Source organism: Tenrec ecaudatus, chromosome 11, assembly GCF_050624435.1.
Source record: "Tenrec ecaudatus isolate mTenEca1 chromosome 11, mTenEca1.hap1, whole genome shotgun sequence".
Classification (NCBI taxonomy): Eukaryota; Metazoa; Chordata; class Mammalia; order Afrosoricida; family Tenrecidae; genus Tenrec; species Tenrec ecaudatus.
In genome coordinates this window covers 5678648-5698770 of record NC_134540.1, presented here as the reverse complement: position 1 = coordinate 5698770, position 20123 = coordinate 5678648, and the positions used below count along the sequence as shown (strand labels likewise).

The 20123-nt window shown below is 49.6% G+C and overlaps 1 protein-coding gene across 1 annotated transcript in view; it reads right to left on the bottom strand.

Moving 5' to 3' along the window:
- MTUS2 (microtubule associated scaffold protein 2) overlaps nt 1-20123 on the bottom strand; it is a 283680-nt gene that overhangs the window by 144226 nt on the left and 119331 nt on the right. The window contains exon 4 of the mRNA XM_075562809.1: nt 14276-14470. Coding sequence (XP_075418924.1) covers nt 14276-14470 — 195 coding nt within the window. The remainder of the gene's footprint in view (nt 1-14275; nt 14471-20123) is intronic.

The window sequence follows — 20123 nt, the reverse complement described above, 5'->3', positions numbered from 1 at the left end:
ATTCCATTCCTTTTGTTTCCATTGCAATCACTTTTATAAAGAGGTTTGCAATGTGTGCGGGAGCCCAGGACATCCTTCAAGATATAGGACCAACCTTCCAGCTTTTAGCCTTTTAGATAAAACTCCTTAAAACTGCCGTGCCAATTATACCGTGGTCTCTGCACCCACAAACCTGGTCCCATAGAATCCACCAGGTCTTTCCCCTGCAGCCTCTGTCTAAACGGAGTGACAGTACACTAGGCAGTTTGCATTTTCCCTGTTGCTTTTAGGTGCCATGGAGTGGGTTCCGACCCATAACCCCCCTGTGTACAGCAGAACAAAACACGGTCCGGTCCTGTGCCGTCCCCACAATTGTTCTTACGTTTGAGCCACTGTGTCCATCCACCTTGTTGAGAGCCCTCCTCTTTGTACTGTCCCCTGACTTACCAGCATGCTGTCCTTCTCCAGGGACCGGGCTCTCCTGGCAACGTGTCCCCGGTCCCCGGTACTTTCCAGGTTCTTGCTGGGAGCAGGATTGAGTGTAGGCAGTGAGGGTGCCTTTCATCGCCCCACGTTTCCTCGAGAGAGTAGCTGTGATTGGCAGGGGAGCTAGAGCTAGCTGCTGGGGTGGGGGCGGGGGGTGGCTTGGGACCTAGTGGCAGAAAAGTGCAGCTGGAATGCTCTTGGGTAAAGTGCAGAGCAGCCGCGTGGTTCTCTCCACCACACTTCTGCCAGGCCACGCCCCTCCTCCACTGCCAACTCCCCAATCCCCCTGCATTTGGAGGAAAGCTGCTGTCCTGCATAGAATCACCAGAGTCAGGGCTCCATCTTTCGTCTCCTCCTGCCTGTTCCCCTCGGTCCTGTCCACTCCATCCAGGCACCAGCCCGCTTCTGCTGGGACGCTGGGGAGCTCTGTCCCTGGTGTTCGACCCCTCCTACCTACACCCGGGAGCCAGGGCTGTGTGGTGGCCTATGCACTGTACTGTGCACTCCGAGGTCAGCAGTTTGAACCCATCAGCCGCTGCCAGGGAGAAAGGGAGGCTGTCTATTCCCACACAGGAGTCCTGGCAGTGTAGTGAGTTACAAGTTTGACTGCTAACCGCAAGGTTGGCAGTTCAAAATCACCGGCCACTCCTCGTGAGAAAGACGAGGCTTACTTACTACTGCTGTAAAGAGCTCCTGTCTCAGAAACCCACAGGGGGCAGTTCTATCCTGTCCTCAAGGGTCACAGTGAGTCGGCAGTGAGTCTGGGTGTTCTGGTCTGAAAGGATTCATTCTTATGGTATACAGTCCCCAGCAGAGATCCTCGCCTTGTCCCCCACTCCCCCACCCCCCGCCTGTTCTGGGGAGAAATAACACCTGGCGGGTGGCGCTGCAGAGTGCAGCCTTGTTCTTGTGGAAACAGCAGTCCCTAGGGGATCAGGGTGCTTATCAGATTCAACAGAGTGGGTAGGAATGAAAACACAGCGAGTCAATATTTCTCCTATCTTTTTGAGAGAGGTAGGGGATCCTGATGGTTGGCTTGAGTTGCTTGGCAACCCAAGTGCGTCCTGTGTGAATTGCAAACGACAGGTTTGGAGGTGTGTGCTTCCAGCAGGAATCTTCTTTGCTGCTGCGTTAGATCTGGGTGTCGCAGAGGGTCCTGCACAGAACGGCCCCTGTGGGTTTCTGAGGCTCTAACCTTCACGGGAGCAGAAAGTCTCATCTTTCTCCTGTTGAGTGGCTGCGGGGTTCGAACTGCTGACCTAGAAGAGGTTAGTAACCCAACTAGGCACCCATTACACCACAGAGCCAAAGCCCACCTGTCTAAGGAGCTCAGCCTCTCCCACCCTACAACCTCAATCGGGGTCTCTTTTGTGTCTCTGTGTGGTCTACACACACACACACACACACACACACACACACACATACACACACACACCATTTGTCAATTACACAGTGTTGGAGTGGACGATTCAGAGACACTGGAGAAAGATGAGGCTTTCTACTCCCCAAAAGTGTTACAGTCTTGGAAACCCAACAGAGCACTTCCACTGGGTCCTCTAGGGCCGCTATGAATGAGAAATGACTCAGTGGCAGAGAGTATACAACCAAACACCAAACCCACTCCCACTGCATCAATGCCGACTCATGGCGAGCCTGCAGGACAGGGTAGAAGTGCCCCCTGTGCGTTTCTGAGACTGTCACTGTTTAGGGGAGTAGAAAGCCCTGTCTTTCTCCCTTGGAGAGGCTGGTGGTTTCAAACTGCTGGCCTTGCAGGTCACAGCCCAACGTGTAAGCACCAGCCCCTCCATGGAAGAGAGAGGAGGCTTTCTATTCCCATAAAGATTGGTAGTTTGGAAAACCCACAGGGGCAGTTCTCCTCTGGTCCCTAGGGAGGCTGGGAGCTGGACTCCGCCTGACAGCAGTCGCCTGACATCAGGGACATCTCCAGTTCTGAACGTCTGCCTCTCACTGCCATCGAGTGGGACGGAGTCAACGCTCCACAGCGGCAGCCACAACATAGCTAGACGTTTGCTCATCTTCCACAAGGAGGCTCCCTGAAGTCAGGGGGAAAATAGAACGAAAAGATAATGAATCTGGCCCACAGGCTTTGCGAAGCCCCTCCGTGCTTCTCCGTGGTCCTGGAGAACTCTACACAGCAGACAGACAGTGGAATGGACCCTCCGCTCCATATTCCTGGAGATGTCTGAGAGTACAAGGGACCAGGCTTTTCAGAGACCAGATAAGAGAGCATGTGGAGCACATATGAGGCTGGCTTTCTAGGGTGTAAGTGAGCGGTGTTGCTTATAAAAGCCCCATAAAGCTTCTATGTCATCATCTCTTGAGAAGGAATAAGGCATTATGGGGGATTTTATGATTTCTGAAGTAAGACTGCACTTTCGATTCGCTAGGGAAGCGGCCTGGCATGTCTTCCCGGGGACTGTTTACTCCGTAAGGTGACGCCGCGCATCAGAGTGCTGTTCTCTCTGCCTTTTTTGTCCCCACCGTGGGAGGTGCTGCTTTTTTTTTTTTTTTTGCTATTATCAATTATTCTCTGTAGCCTTCTTTCAGCTTTAATGTTTGTCCAGAACACTGTATAGATTATTCATGCCCCACTTTGGTCTTTGCCAGAATAATCGAATTCAAGAAGATATGGGATTCTCTAGGATACAAGTAATGGTTTCTATTCACATAGGGAAAGAAAGAAAGAAATGAGGGAAGGAGAGAGGAAGAAGAAGGAGAAGAGGAGGAGGAGGAGGAGGAAGAGGAAGAGGAGAAGATGAAGAAGGAGAAGCAGCAGCAGCACAGACTCAAAGAAAAGCTCTACGTAGTCTCTACAGGACAAAGAGCCCATAGCCACCATGACCTCACATGCCCTGAGACTAGGAGAACTAGATGGTGCCCACATTCAACTACCGACCCTTCTAATCAAGGCCGCAGTGTGGAACAGAACTTCAAGTCCTTGGAAAAACAAAACAAACAAACAAACAAAGACACGATGAAGGCCAGAGAACGCCCCAAGACTATCGCCCTGTGAGATTTTAAAAATCTTGAATCAAAACCAGCCCTTGAGGTTTGCCTTTGAGCTAAACCCAAGGCTGCATCATAAAATAGAGACAATCACCTCGGGGTACTGGGGTCCTTTAAAAAACAAACAAACCGAATAACAAGCCACTTGCAGGAGACCAAACAATCAGCAAATTCCCGTGAAACAAGGACGAGAATGGAAGGGGGCAGGGAAGCTAGAAGAATGGAAACGGCACTACCAGAATGGACTCATGAGAACGTTTTCGCATTGTGAAGAACAGAACCAGCGTCTCTGAACCTCATGTGTAGACACAGCTATATGGGGGCCTACATTGCTGGATGGGCCTTCACCACAAACACAACCAAGCACTGCTTTTAAAAGTGACCCACGGAATTCTAATGGGCATCAGACCTCAGGAGGTCAGGCCGTCCTAGGAGGGACCTTTCTCCTTACTTCACACCAAAATAATGCACTTTGCCATACCTATCCCCTGCCCATCCCCTTTCCTTTTAGCTTCATCTTTTAAAGATGGGATAGGGTGCCATTTTCTCTTTTCACCTTCATATTTAGGAAACACCACTGCTTGGAAAAGTATCTTGTAATCCCAACTATTAACATGACCATCAACATTAATTTTGGTATATGTTGGTAGGTGCCATCAAGTCGGCGCCAACCCATAGCCCCCCTACAGACAACAGAACAGAACACTGCCTGGTCCTGCACCGCACTCTGGCGGTTCTATAATCTGGTGACAATCTGAGAGGATTACGAGTGAAGGGGTGGAGTCTGGCCTGTCAATCAAGATATAACCAATGAGGCCTCTGTGTGGGCATGGCCTTCCCCTGAGAATTCTGGGAGCTCTTGGATTTCCTCCTTGGAGGTGGGAAACACTTCTCTCTCTCTGCTCACTCCCTGAGAGACGCTCTGCTGACAAGACATGTGGCACTATGCCCTGGGAGCTGGAGAAGTCACATGGACCTACCCTGAGGCACCCAGACCTCTGGAGCTGGAGAAGCCACATGGAGACCCCTGCCAGCGCTGAGATGCTTACAACACCATTGGATCCACAAGATTTCCCAGCCACTGACCTGTGATCCTCCTGCATTCAATGTCATGGCATGTATTGCATGAGTCTTTATAGATTGGTATCGGACATATGGGCTAATATTGGACTTATGGACTTGATCTGGACTGGACTGGAATGTTTTCTTAATGTGCAATGCCTCTTTATATAAAGCTCTTTCTTATATGCATATGTGTCTCCCTAGATTCTTTTCTCCGGTCTACGTGGACTAAGAGCCTCACAAATGTCCCCATGCCTGAACCCATTAATGCAGCCACAGGCCATTTCATCGAGGGCCTTCCTCTTTTTGTTTTCTATTTTTATTTTTGTTTTAGATTTAAATGCATAATTCATCTAGAAGTTATCTGTTGTCATATGATCAAAGAGAGAGATTTGATCTTTTTCTTAGATTTTCTCAATTCTATTTGTGGAAAAAATCTGTTGTTTTTTTTTTCACCTTAATTGTGTAAGCTATACATATATATACTATAGACCTATTAATTATACATATATGAGTATTCATTAATGAGGTCATACTTATTGGTTGTGATAGATTGATCGACTTGGGCATTTAGCTGAATCTTCTATTTCATGCCACAGAGATACCTTGTTTATATATTAATCATCCCCAATTTTAAGATATAATTTTAAACGTTGAAGGGCAAGCCCTTCCTCATTTCTTTGGATTTTCAAATGATGTTTGTACCTTGATTCTGACAGATGAAGATTTCAATCTTTTCAGCAAATCGCACGGGGAATACGATTGGCCCTGTAACCCGGCCCCTCTGCGGCAGGAAGACTGTGAAGATGGACAGTTGGACCGTAAAGATGGACAGCTTTGGAAACTCAGTGGAGCACTGGTAGGGGGTAACTATGAGTTGGAATCATTTCAGTGGATGTGAGTTTGGGGTTTAAAGACAATATTGGGCATCACTAACTATTAGCATGACTTGTACGTTGTTGGATTTTGTTAAAGGGAAAATGCAAAGGGGAAGTCACAAAGAAGTGCCACAAAGCCCTGAAGTCTTTATTAAGAATAAATAAATAAATCCGACATGAAGGTATTGTTTCTCAACATACCCTCCATCTGGCTCTACACCCTTCTGAAGGCAGAATTTCCTCCGTCTCCCCCGTCCTCCTCTGAAGTAGTCTGTGCTCCTCCATTTGCACATCAGTCTCAAACAACCATCCGGGGATCCTCGGTGGACCTCACATCATGTGCATTTCCAAGGCTCTTTGAGTTTGGGTTGCAGAACGAAGTCTCAGGAGCCTGACCAGGGCCGTGGGTGGTGGATTACAATTTCCCAATGAAATGCTCCCGGGAGAGCTCTTGCTACCATCAAAGGACACGCAGGTACACCCTCACTCACCCTGGGGGGAAAAGACCCTCAGCTCAGCTTCTCTGGCCTTCCTCACCAATGCTGTTTTCAAACATGTTCAACTTTCTTTGTAATAAGCCTTCACGTGCATCCCTTGTCCTTCCCGACGGTCTATGAAGATACCCCCTTTGGGCTCCTAAAAGCCAGTCAGTCATGTTCACCTTCTGAGCAGACCTCTCTGCTCTGAATTGAGCTGGCCGTGTGAAGCCCACAGAAAGTACTGCGTGGACGGATTTTTGGTTCTTTGAAGACTAGGAGAAGCAGATTGCAGGGATCACAGGGCATGCAAACGCGCTTTGTTAGGAATACACCCCCACGGGTCTGGACTGGGACCCTCGGGGCAGCACTTTTCCACCCATCCTGCTCTGCGAGCATGATGAGGAACCGCTCCCGTATCTTCCGATTCAGGGGCATCAAAATCTGGGGAGAACTTTCAGCTCTGGGATGATTAGCCAGCATTGGACCCTCCGGCTCTGGCGTGCTGTGTCCAGACTCCGTGGGGACCTTCAGTTGCGAAGACAGGTGGCCAGGCTCTGTGGAGAACTTTTAGCTCTGTTGTGACCGATGGGCCGTGGCCTCTCAAGAGGTACATTGTGTGGGAGCAAGCCCAGTCTCTTGAATGGAAGGTGGGCATCTACGACTGGACCACCACCGACACCCCGTGTCTTCTCCCAGACCTTCCATGTCCAGTTGATTCTGTCTCATAGCAACCCCAGTGTAGAGCTGTCCCGTAGGGTTTCAGAGGCTGTCAGTCTTCCTGGAAGCAGGCTGCCTTGCCTTTCTCCCACAGAGCAGTGGCTGGGTTCAAACCCCCGACCTTTCAGTGCAGGAACCACGAGGGATAAGAGCCGAGAAGACTCAGCATGTTTCTCAGCGTGATCGGAGTGACTGTCTGACACACGAATCGTACCTGCGAATGCCGACACTGGCCCCCCCCCCAGTACCCGTACCCCCCACCTCGGCTTCATTAGCATCCCCATGACAGAATCTGCCCAGGCTCAGACGCTTGGTGAACAAGCTTCATTGACAGCCGGCCCGTCTCCTTGAGTGGGGCACCAAGCTCAGAGACCCACCCTGGGCTGGCAGCACCTGCCACATGTTGGCATGTCCCATCTTCCAGTCAAAGGGCCGTGGTAAATGGGTGCTGGTGGGTGATGGCTGAGGGTGCCTGACATGTCAGCTGCCTGCCACACACCATTTCTAATAAATAGTGCCAAGGAAGGCTTCTCAGATTCCTGTCACAGTCGTGCATGGGGGGCCTTGGGTGGCTGCCTTACTGTCACAGCTACTTGGGTGACAAGAAGGGTTGGGAGACACCATCTTGGTTTCTGGAAAACCTGGAAATGGGTGTGTGTGTGTGTGCATGTGCGCACATGCATGCAGTGAAACCTGAGAACCTATGTTGGGTGGAAGTTTGTCAGAGACAGAGACAATGTTATAATGAGGAAGAGTTCTACCTGGAGGCTGGCAGCAAGCACCTTCTCTCAAGTGCTTACAAGGCAGTCCTGGCAAGTGCCTGCTCACCAAGATTTTACTATCTGTATAGTGTGTGTGTGTGTGTGTGTGTGTGTGTGTGTGTGTGTGAACAATAAAACCAGACTCACTGCCACAGAGCCCGTGCTGAGTCACAGTCACCGTGTAGGATGGAGTAGAATCTCCCCTTTGGCTTCCAGACACATTTAAATCTTGACGGGAGCAGGCAGCCTCATCTTTCTCCAGAAGAACTACTGGTGGGTTTGAATTGCTGACCTGGTGGTGAGCAGTTCAAAGCATGGCCCACAGGGCCGGCTGCCAGGGTGCCTTTAGCAGAGTCAAGGTGGACAGAATCGGTGTTGCTTAAGCAACCGAGGAAACAAGGAAACACTGCTGAATCACACTCAGGATACAAGCCATGCTCTCCTTGGGGAACATGCGGGAGGGGAGGAGGGGGAGGAGTGGGGGCTGGATGTGTGGGGAAATGAACAGCAAGAGCTTCAATGAAAACGATTTGATTCCCTGCCACCCCCCCCCCTCGTACAAAGAACACTTGAGTTGCATCCTTCCAGATTCCGGGGCGGCGGGGATTCGAAGGCATCTGTGCCATTTGGTTGGCTTCCTGCTGGCTGGAGAGAATCAGAAGCTGCTTCTAGACTTCCGCTCGCCCGGTCCTCTTGTCCCCGCTCACCGAAACCAGGCTGCGATGTCTGACGAAGGCCAGCCCGCGGGCAGTGGAAAACAGACCGATGGAGCGAGACGCGGGGCAAGGGCCCGGACACACTGCAGAGCCAAGTGTTCCTTTTAGACGTGGGAAAGACACAGAGATAAAACCGGGTCCAAGTCTCGGTTTCTATTCCGGGCGCTGCTTCTAAATGCCAACAGCACAGATGAATGACTGCTGCCATTAGTCCCTCGCATAGCTGTGTTTTCTGAAGAGGAAACCCAACGGGACGTGTTTCCTTAAACGATAGCACTCAAAGGACCTGGCAGAGCGCGTGCTGACAAAGCACTCAACACACAACCTTCACCTCCAGGTTCACAGGCTGCTCTGTGCTGGTAAGGCTGTGTGTCAACTTGGCTGGGCCACTAATGTCCGCGTGATGTAGAACCACCGCCCACGATGAGACCGTGTGTCTTGGGATCACCTCCCTGCTCCAGGATGAGACCTGCTGCAGGCAGCCAATCACGTGAGAGGGCGTTGCTTTGGGGGCGTGGTCTGCTTCCAGTAGATGTGGACACGGTGGTGAAGGTCTCTTGCTTTTTTGCTGGACATGGATCCTGCCGTTGACCGCAGGCCCTTTGGACCTGAGCCAGTCGCCTGCGACATTGCTGCTGATCCTGGGCATTGTCAGTAGTCTGCCACGTTAGCTGAAGATCCCTTCACCTCTGCAGCCAGCTGCCTGCTGTCTGACCTACATTGCTTAAGTAGGTTATGGGTGTCAGGGGAAGCCTCCAGCCTGACATCTGACCCACAGTCTTGGAACTCGCCCACCTCTGTGGCTGCGTGTGCCACCTCCTTGATATATGTCTCTGTATGTAAACACAGGCATGCTTTGGTGGTTGAGATTCTCTAGAGAACCCCGTCAAAGGCACAGTCCAAAAATGAGAGGTGCTCATGACAATGAACTGGTCAACAGCTACGACTGTCATCTCAGTTACTGGTAGATGACAGGAGCTGGACATCTGTCCTAAGTGTCACAGTCTTGATTCCCACCCAGCCCCTGAATCCTTCACAGCGTAGAATGTATGTGCACGGTCAATGCATGGGGATGGCACCCATGCCTTATCATCATCGCATCAGGCCCTCTACATGTAAGAACCCCATGCAGTCACTCCCATGGGGAACGATGGAGGCTCCAGGCTCTGAAATGGTTTATGTGCCCCCTCTCTGTCTGCTAACTAAAGGTTTCCAGGTTTGATTCCATGCAGTTTCCTTGGAAGAAAGGCCGGTGATCTCCTTCTCCAAACCACAACCCTAAGGAGCCTAGTTTTACTTTGTGACACACACGTGTCACTGTGAGCTGAAAAGCAATGGATACTGGATGGGAAAGCTATGGGGACAGGGGTGGCTCAGTGGTAGAATTCTCACTGCCATGCTGGAGATCCAGGTTCAAGTCCCAGCCAAGGCACCTCCTACACAACCACCACCTGCCTCCCAGTGGGAGTTGACATGCTGTTATGATGCTGACCAGGTTTCTGTAGAGCTTCCAGACTGCGACAGACTAGGAAGAAAGGTCTGCTGAGCTACTTCTGAAAACGAGCCCACGAAAACCCTTTGGATCAGAACAGACTTGTCCTCGGCCGATCGTGACCCCGGCCAGGACCAAGCAGGATGTGGTTGCTTCTGCCTGGGGTTGCCGTGAGTCAGGGGTGACAACAGCACTGTCATGGGGTGGCCCCTCTGGTAATCTTTATTTCACAGTCGGGATGCGGAGGCACAGAGAGGGTAAGTCGCCCAGCCAAAGAGCAGAGGAGGGAAGGCAGGCAGGCAGCCCTGGCAGTCTCTGGCCGGTATGCAGGCCTTTACCTCCCTGCAGAAAGAGCCCAACACAACCTGAGACGTTCCTACCGCTCCATCACCCCATTCCAAGAGTTACCGAAACTGTCCCGACTCCCTTTGGATGGCTCGTTCTCAGCTTTTCTCTTGGCCTGGGTATTGTCAAGCAAATCCAGAAAGTTGTCCCTCCCTAAGCCAGGATGGGAAAGTAAATCCTGCTGTGGGTGGGTGCGATCCAGTCACTCCCGACTCACCGTGACCTGTGAACAACTGACTGAAGCACCAGCAGGCTCTGCTCTGTCCTCACACTGCTGCAGCCCCCGTGCCACCCACCCCTCCCCCACTCTTGTCCATGGTCTTCCTCTTTTCTGCTGCCCCTGCACTTTAGCAGGCGTGACGTCCTTCCCCAGGGACTTCTCCCTCCTACAATAGGCTCCAAGTACGTGAGATGGAATCTCCCCACCCTCAGTTCGAAGGACCCCCCAGCCTGTGCTTCTTCCAAGACTTCTTCAGTCTTCTGGCAGACCATGGTACCTTCACTCTTCTTGGCCAAGGTCATAAGTCAAAGGGACCGATTCTTCTTCAGTCTGCCTTATTGGTGCATTATGAATGATGATATTGGAAGCTGTAGCCCAGAGCCAGCCAGGCCGGGTGTCCTGAAGTTTTTTGAGACCCAGTTTCACCCCTGTCCCTGCCCCTCCAACCTCCCCCCACCCCCCCCACACACAAGGTGCCACGCGGTCTCCTGTCGCTGCCACACGAGCATGGACTTAAGGACACATTCCCTTCTCCCTCTGGAGTCCCTGGTGCAAGCAGTGACCTTGCTGAGCTCTTAGCTGAAAGGTTAGAGGTTCGAGATGTCTCAGAAGACTGGCAATCGACCAGCCATTGAAAACCCAACAGGGTGCAGTTCTGTGGTCAGCCACGGGGGCGCCACGCATCAGAACTGACTGGAGAGTGGTTTTTATTTCCTTTGTCTTGGCTCCTTTCTTGTAGGAACTGTTGAATGGAAAGCCGCTGTGTCGTGTCAACTTTCAGCCGATGCACCAGGTAAGAAATTACGTCCGATGTTTTCATGCTCTCTGTGTTGAGATGAACAGTTGGCTAGCTCGTGTGAGTGACTAACTGAACCTAACTGTTCTGACTTAGGTATGAATTCCACTGAAAGACGGACAGAGGAGCAGAAAGGTTTGTAATCTAGGGAGATTGCCTGCCTGTATTTGTGTAAAAGTACGAGACCCTTTCATCCCACCTCTGGGTGTTGCTGGAGTGTTTGAATGCGAATGGACAAAGACTTCAATAAGACTTAAGCTCTAGCAGGCAAGGGCCTCTCTGCAATCCGACCCCAGGAGTCACATTCCACTCTCTTCCCCATGAATAAAAAATGACTCCGCTCTGCCCATGGACCAGGAGGTAGGTTAATGGTTGTTTCTGCGGGTGTCATTAACAATGTTCCCAGTGGACGCTGGTCTTATTTAAAAGGCACATCAGACCCAGAAAATCAACCCGGGATCTGTATGCGAATGCATGGCCCAGTCTTCAGCAGCATAAATACTTGAAGTAACATTGTAAATAAGCTTTCCAAGAAAGCCTCCATTTCACCGATCAGCCTTCCAGGAAAGGCAGCTATTTCCTACTGAGAGGAGGTCCATGACCCTGACCTGATTCACTCATTAACAGAACATCTGCCTACATATTTTAGACAATTCAAACAAGAAAGGAAACTTTTCAAGAAGAATCTCCAAGCTCTAAACAAAGACTGCAGATTGTGCAAGCACTGAAAGTCTCTGAAGGAAATCGCCCCACCAGTGGGGTTTCCCACCCATTCTTTCAAATTCCCTCATTGTGCTAAACCGGGTAGAGAAACAAAGCCAGTGGCACGCATATATGTGTAAGAAAGAGCTTTGTGTCAAGAAGCAGTTGTGTATCTGGAAAACATCCCAGCCAGGTCCAACTCAGGGCCTTAAGTCTGATACCAGTCCATAAATCCCTCTTCAGATTCACGAAGCCTCAGGCAATGATGCAGAACACAGGGGGAACCACAGGCCGGTGGGTGCAGAGCCTTGTGGATCCAATGGCGGTGGAAGCATCACAAGGTTCTGACAGGTCTCAGCTGTGTGGAAGGTAAAGCGAAGGGTGGGGAAGAGGGGTTTGTTCCCAGGATCCTCCTTATGAGGAGGTCACGCCCACAAGGAGGCACCATCAGGCTGTGACCTGATTGACAGGCTAGACTCCACCCCTACACTTCAAGTTGACATGAAATTATGTAAGTACCACACTCATCATACAGAGGGAGATGGACAGGTTACTAGGGATACATGAGTCTACAGAATGACTGGTTTCTGGGTACAGTTTGATAACCCATTATCTTTTCTAGGGGTCCTAGTGGTTAAATGATCTGCTTGTTAAGTAAAAGGTTGGTGGTTGTAACTCACCAGCCAGAGAAAGATGAGGCGGTCTGTTACTGTCAAGACTACAGCCTTGGCAACCCAAGGGACAGTTCTAGATCAGTGTTCTATGTCTCCCCATCAACTTGACGGCAGCAGGCATGGTCTCTCCTACGCTGTGAGGTGTGTGGATTATCTATATGCACGCCACAGTCAAAAAAAAGGGTAGCGGTTTCCCCAAATGGTGACAGCAGAATGGTGAACCTCTCCAGTCATCAAGAGCTGTGCATAACACAACAGCCCATGTGATCCGAGGATTGTAAATATTAAAATCTGAGATCAGAGGAAGGACTTGCGTGTGGACTTGTTACCTGAGCACCCAGTTTGCAGAAGGCTGTGGACGACAGTGCAAGCCCCCAATCAAGTCACACAGTGTTCATTCAGATTGAATCATCGAATTCCCTGAGACCCTGACCACGGTGTGATGTCTTGCCCTCGGACAGAGTGCAATTACCGGTGCAATCCCAAATCCAATTTCCAATGTCCGATAATCCATTGGAAAGTGGATTACTGCAGATATGGAATTGGGGTAAAATGTAACACCCAACCCCTTGTGTTCCCCCCGGAATCATTTTTAATTTGTTCTAGTTTCGATGATCTTCTGCTTTTTCTTGGGATGTGGCTTTTCTGTGCTTTGCTTATGTTGTCGTCATTATCTTTATATGAAATCCAAGATAGATACATCCACAGAGAGAGGAACTAGCAGTAGAGTGGCAATGTGCTGGGCTGGACTACAAGGTCAGCAGTTCGAAGCCACCTGCTGAGAAAGATGAGGCTTCCTCTTCCCATGAGGATTTACAGTCTCAGAACCCCACAGGGGCAGTTCCACCCAGTCCTATAAGGTTGCTAGGAGTCAGAATCAGCTCTACGGCAGTGAGTTTTTTTGGGGGGTTTTGGGGGGTGGGCTCTGGCAACAGAGGTTGAGTGGTAATGGAGCTAAAAATAATGGGTCCAAGAATGAGCAAAATGTTGTCAACTCGATTGAGGCGATGGCTGCACAACTCTTTAATATACGCACATCATTAAAGTGCATGGTACCTGGATTATATGCCAACGAACGCTTTTTTCAAAAAGGCTCTCCTCCTTGCCCTCCAGTTTGAACTGGTGGCGACCTTGTGATTCGTGGCCTGATGCTTCCCACGCGGTGCAACGTGGGCTCTTCACACACAAACCCCGCCCCCTGCCAGCACGTCGATGTCAAGTCACAGCAAGCCCAACGCGCAGAGCAGAACCGGCCCCGTGGGTTTCTGAGTCTGGAAGTCCGTAGGAGAGCCGTGCAGACAGGCCCCTCTGTCTGCACAGAGGGAGCTGGCGGGATGGAACTGCTGGCCCTGGGATTTGCAGCCCAGCACAAAACCCCAACCAGAGTATTTTCAGCCACCTCCCATGTAGTGGAGGCTGGCCGGGAAACCAGGAGGGCCCAGGAAGAGGGTGCCAAACATGAGCTGTGGTGCCGGACAAAACAAAACCATGTTGGAGGCAGCGCAGCCAGGCTGTGCTTCGAAGCGCCCCGGGGCTGAGATTTCATCTCACGGAGTCTGGACATGTTCCCAGGAGGGACCAACCCCTTGGCCTGCTTCAGAAGAGAGGCAGCAGAGAAAGAGGACCGCCCTCCAAGAGATGGATGAACACTCTCGTTGCAACCACGGGCTCAAATGAGTCCAGCACCCGCGGGGACAGCTCAGGGCAACGCGTTCCCTTGGGCTGCACGTAGCGCCCATGCTGCGATGGATTGGACCGTGCGGTTAACACGAGGGGCCAAATGGGTGACTTGCCTTCAGCAGGTGTTTTATCTCAAAACCCCAGGGGTGTCAGGTTAAGATCGGTCGAGCTTCTCTGTGAACCACACGCAGAAAACGCACCACCATTAAAAGGCCAGGCACACACCAGCCCCCAACCCACCGCCCCCCAGTCCCCACTTACGGTTGGTCTTGGTGGGCTCGGGGTGGGCGCTGTCCGCCGACTGGCTGCTGGACACGGAGGAGACGCTGGCGCTGCGGACGAAGCCCAGCGCGGCCAGCTTGGCGGCCGGGAGACGTGAGTAGCCGGGAGGGCGAAGTCCGGATTTGGGAAGGTTGGATTTGGTAGCGTTGGAACTGCATGTTTTCTTCGGATCCGCTGGAACGAAGAACACACAGGAAACAGAGTGATTCTCAAGGCGAGCGAAGCCCTGACGGGCCTTCGAATATCTCTGGGAAGTGGGAGGGAAAGATGGTGGGATTTATCTGCAAACTTTCTGGAGCCAGCTCTTTACTGTGACTGCTCGGGCCTGGGGCTGAGTTGAGTTACCAGGTGGATTGAAAAGTCAGCAGTTCAAAACCACCAGCCTCTTCATGGGACAAAGACGAGGTTTTCTACTCCCATAAACAGGTACAGTCTCAGGAACCCACAGGGGCAGCTCGACCCTGTCCTGGGGGGTCGCTGTGACCTGGAATCCACACAATGGCCAGGAGGGTGGTTTTGTGGAACCCCCTTCTCCCACACTGCTGCTGGGATAGGGGAGCCCTGACCCATTCTGACGCAGGGAGACCTGAGGTGTGCAAAGGAGACTGCTCTCAAGGGCTCTCCGGCTGTGGCCTTCTGGAAGCAGATCACCAGGGCTTTCTTTTGAGGTACCTCCAGGTAGGCTGGCACTTTCAGTCTTCCCGTTAAAAGCCAAGGAGCATTTAACCCTTTGTGTCACCAAGCCCTCCTGCCACCCACTCCCAAACAACTCACTCTCACCTTGTGACCCTAGAAGGCAGAGTAGAACTGTCCCAAAGTGATTTGGAGGTTTTGTAAATTACCACGGGTACAGACAGCCTCATCTCTCTCCAAAGGAGCAGTTGGTGGGTTCAAACTGCTGACCTTAGAGTTAGCAGCCCAATGCATGACCTGCTCAGAGTATTTGTTCTCGGATATAGACAGTATGTAGCAAATGTTAGCATCTCTGTGTAGCACAAATGTGTTTGGCTGCTAGCCAGAAGATCTGAGAGGCTAGAGTTCACCTATCCTCTAGGGGGGAGGGGAGATATAGGGGGAGGGGGTTGGAGCAGATGCCAAAACAACGGAAAATCTGTCTGTCCTACAGAAGCACATGCGAAGATCATGTCAGTCATCTTGGGTTGGACCCAGGGCTGAGCTGGACAGAGCACAGATTATGCCCACATCCGGTGTATGGCTGGCCTCTCCCAATTACTAGGGAGGCAGCCTCGGGGCACTTCATGCTTGGAGACACAGTTCTGTGTTGAGAAAGGGTCAAGAAGTGGGGGTGGAGGGTGCAACTGGCCTCCCAGGCTTAGCAGGGAAATCACAGTGTGATACATCGCTCGACATGCAGCCAGTTTGTCACAGATCGCAGTGGGTCCACCCCAAATACGTGCTGACATCCTAACCAGTAAATGTGAACCTGTGCGGAAATTGGGGTTTCAAAACTCAGGGTTTAAAGAGGTTCCATCTGAGAATGGTGGAGCCTGCACCTAATCGCTTCGGAGTTATACAAAGAACAGAACAGAGAGACATGCAGAGCGGGGAGAGACCCTGCAAAGAGGGGTGCGCATGGCTGAGACACCTAGGAGCCGGGAGGCCCAAAGACTGCTGCAATAGACAAGGAACGGCCTGTGCCGGGCCCTGGGTCTGAGCGTCTCATCTCCCAGGTGAGGAGAAAACACCAGGTAGAAAAGCTGCTGGTGTGGGGGGTTGTGTCTAGAATGGCAGCTCGAGGATGAGCCGGGGTCTGTGCTCCTTTTCCGGGACCCGTTTGTATATTCACAGAACATTGACATTTGCATCCAGGTGCTCGCAGAACCAGCTGGTTTCCAGACAAGGAGACATCCCACCATAAGCACTCCCTGCCGGCCCCATCACACTGCCAGTCTGAACTGGGTTCCACAAAAAAACCACGGTGCCGAGGGGTTACATGTTGGGATATATATGTATATATGTATATATATGTATATATATATATATATATGGAAGAAGGAAAAACCTGAATTCCTTACAAAGCATCTTGGGCAGACATAAGTATGCCTTTCTTCTGTACTAAAGAAAAGAGTTGGGGCCCTGTGGAACAGTGATTACTCATTGGGCTTCAATCTGCATGGTTGGCAGTTTGAAACCACCAGCAGCTCCACAAGAGAAAGCCTGGGCTTTCTACTCCCATAAACAGTTATAGGCTCAGAAACCCACAGGAGATTGCTATGAGTCAGCACTGACTTGATGGAAGTCAAGTTTGGGTTTTTGGTTTTTTTTTTTTTTGTAAAGGATGGTTGCATTTTATTGATTACACAAAAGTTATGGATAATAACCAACTATAGATAATATTGGAAGGGATACAAATTCCAGAGCATTTAATGGTGCTTTTCCTGAACCTTCCATAGGCCAAGAGGCAGTGATTTAAACCAGACAGGGTTTAAAATCAGGCAAAGGGTGCACCGGGGCTGTGGCCACTCACCACAGTTAATGAATCTGCCTGCTAAGCACAGGCTCTGAGACGCTGGACTCTATGAAGAACGTGATACCAGGATGGAAGGAAGGGTCATTAATAATTCTCTATATAGAAATGATATGACCTTGCTGGCTGAAATCAAAGAAGGCTTAATGGCACCGACTGATGTCCATACCCACGACAGCCTTCAGTGGGATTCACATGCATCTAAGGAAACAGAAGTCCTCACACCCAGACCAAAGAGCAACATCATGGAGAAAAGATTAAAGTTGTCAAGCATGTCATTTAACTTGGACACCTAACGAATGTACTTGAGAGAAGCAGTCAAGAAAACAAATGACGTTTTGCAATGGGAAAATCTGCTGGGAAATATCTCTGCACAGATTTAGAGAGCCAAGACGTCACTTTGAAGACTAAGGCCCACCTGAACCTAGCCAGAGTATTTTCTCTTGCCTCCTATGCCCACGAAAGCTGGATAATGCATGAGACACACTGGCAGATCGTTGGCATTTGAAACACACTGGCATTTGAATTACGGTTGTGGCAAGAGCATTGAATCTGCCACCGACTGGCAGAAGAACAAGCAACTCTATCTTTGAGGAAATACTGCCAGAATGCTCCTTAGAAGTGGGGATGGCAAGATTCATCTCACATACTTTCAAGGGAAAAATAATTGGAATTAAAAAATTTTTTAATGAACCCCCAAGAAGCTCAAGCAAGTCCGTGCAGGATAAATGCAAAATAACCCACACCCAGACGCAACACAGGAGAAATGCTAAAGCACAAAGACAAAAGTCTTGCAAAAAGAAAATGATTCCTTCTGTTTAACTCAGCCCCAACAGGCTAGCAGCTGACTTCCCATCAGAAACAACAGAGGCCAGGAAGCAGTGGGAGGGCACATTGAGAGTGCTTTTAGAAGTACTTTATAAGAAAAGTAGTATTTTTTCTCTATATATCTTTACTGAACAAAGTAAAGATATAAGAGAGGGGGGAGAGAATGAGAGAGAAGGATGGAGAGAAAGAAAGACAGAGGGAGAAATGGAGGGAGGAAGGAAGGAAAAGAGAAACAGGAAAGCAGGGAGGGATGGAGGGAGGGAGGGAGAGAGAGAGAGCGCTCATCAAACAGGAGCATTAGACTCAAGACAAAGATCTTTCAGAATTGTCTAAAGACACTCCCAGATAAACAAAAACTGAGCAAGTTCTTTGCTAGCATCACACCTAATGGGAAACAAACAAACAAGCAAAGTGCTCAGGGAAGTTCTTCAGGTTGTGACCATCCCTGATGATCATTTAGACCCACACATAAAAACAAAGAGTAGCAGCAAAGGCAGTCAAGCAAATGCAAATAACCACACCAACGAGTATGCCTTCTCCATTCCTCTCCTAACTGATTTGAAATGCAATTGTATAAAACAATGTGCAGATCACTGCATCGTTGGGTCTATAAAAATAAAGGACTGTCATGTACTTGCCAATAACACAGGAGACAAATGGAAACAAAGCCTTGTTGGGAAATAGAAATGACAGACACGAAGCTTGAGTTTATAGGGCCAAATGAAAAGAACCTGAGGGTCAAACACATACATGGTGTCCTTTGCCAGCTTCTTAAAAAACAAACCGCAAAAGTATACAAAGAAATAATCATAATAGCATATTAGTGAGTCTGTAGCAGCCGCAGATGAAAGTCGTACTAAGAATAGCGGAAAGAGAAGAGAAAACTGAGCTGTGTAGGAGTCACATTTGCATATGCCACTTGAAATAAGTTACTATAAATGCAAAAAGATTTGAAAACAAATACAAGGCAGAGATTGTTAGATTGGATTAAAAAACAAGATCCACATATAGGTCATCTCTACGAAACACAGCTCAGATTCCAGTGTAAAAGTAGAGGGAAAGGGAAAAGGCATCGCCTGCACAGAGCAACCATGAAAACACTGCAGTGGCCACACCAATGCTTGATGAAATAGGTATTATAAAGGTTAGTAGAGAACAAGGACAAATTAAAGAGATGAAAAGGTTCATAATAAGAAAGCTATAATAATTATAAATATATATGTATTTGCTGATGAAAATCAAAGACTACATTACACAGTAAGGATTGGAACTCAGGGTAGAGACAACCAAATATCTCACAGTGGGATCAACAGATCATCTCATGACAAACAGAAAAGGTTAAAGCTGTCAAGAATGTTATTTTGCTTAACTCTATAATCAATGCTTTTGGAAGAAGCAGTCAAAAAATCGAATGGCATATTGCATGGGGTAAATCTGCTGTACAGGAGCTCTTTAAAACGTTGAAGAGCAAGGATACCCCTTTGAAGGCCAAGGTGTGGCTGATCCAAGCCATGGTATTCTCAATGGCCTCATATGCATGTGAAACTTGGACACTGAGCAGAGGAGACTGAATAACAACTGATGCATTTGAATTACGGTGCTGGCAAAGTCTATTGAAAGTACTATAGACTGCCAAAAGATCTTTCTTGGAAGAAGTATAGCCACGCCCCTTAGAAGGGAGGATGGTGAGACTTTGTCTCAAGTACTCTGGACAAGTTAACAGGAGAGACCAGTCTCTGGAAAAGGCCATGGTGCTTGGTAAAGTAGAGAGACAGCCCAAGAGACAAGATGGACTGACACGGTGGCTGGAACAACGGGCTCAAACATAGCAACACTGTAAGGTTGGCAGAGGGCCAGCCGGTACTATTGAACACAGGGTCACTATGGGTCAGAAGCCGCTGGGTGACACCTAACAACAACAATGTGAACCCAACAACCCAATAAATCCAAACTCATTGTCATCAGGTCAATTTTGACTCTTGTCTACCCTATAGAGCAGGGTAGAACGGCCCCTGTGGATTTCCGAGACTGTAACTCCTTACGGGAACAGAAAGCCTCATCTTTCTTGCATGGAGCAGCTAGTGATTTTGAACTGCTGGCCTTGTGGTTAGCGGCCCAATGCATAACCATTGCACTCTTAGGATAATTAGCAGACATCTGTATCTTCTTCTTCTTCTCCTCCTCCTCCTCCTCCTCCTCCTCCTCCTCCTCCTCCTCCTTCTTCTCGCTCTCTCTCTCTCTCTCTCTCTCTCTCTCTCTCTCTCTCTCTCTCTCTCTCTTTCTCTCTCTCTCTCTCACATGCACGAAGAGGAAGGAATGCTTCAAACAAATTCTGTGATGCCAGCATCGCCTTGACACCCAAACCAGAGAAAGTCAAGCAAAGGAAAACAAGCAGGCAAAAGCCAGGGTCTCTAGAGATGCAAGTCCTCGCCCAAGAAGCAGCAAATAGCCAAGCGCCTCAACACACGGGTGGAAAGATGGGCTTAGCCATAGTGGAGTTTTTCCACGCAA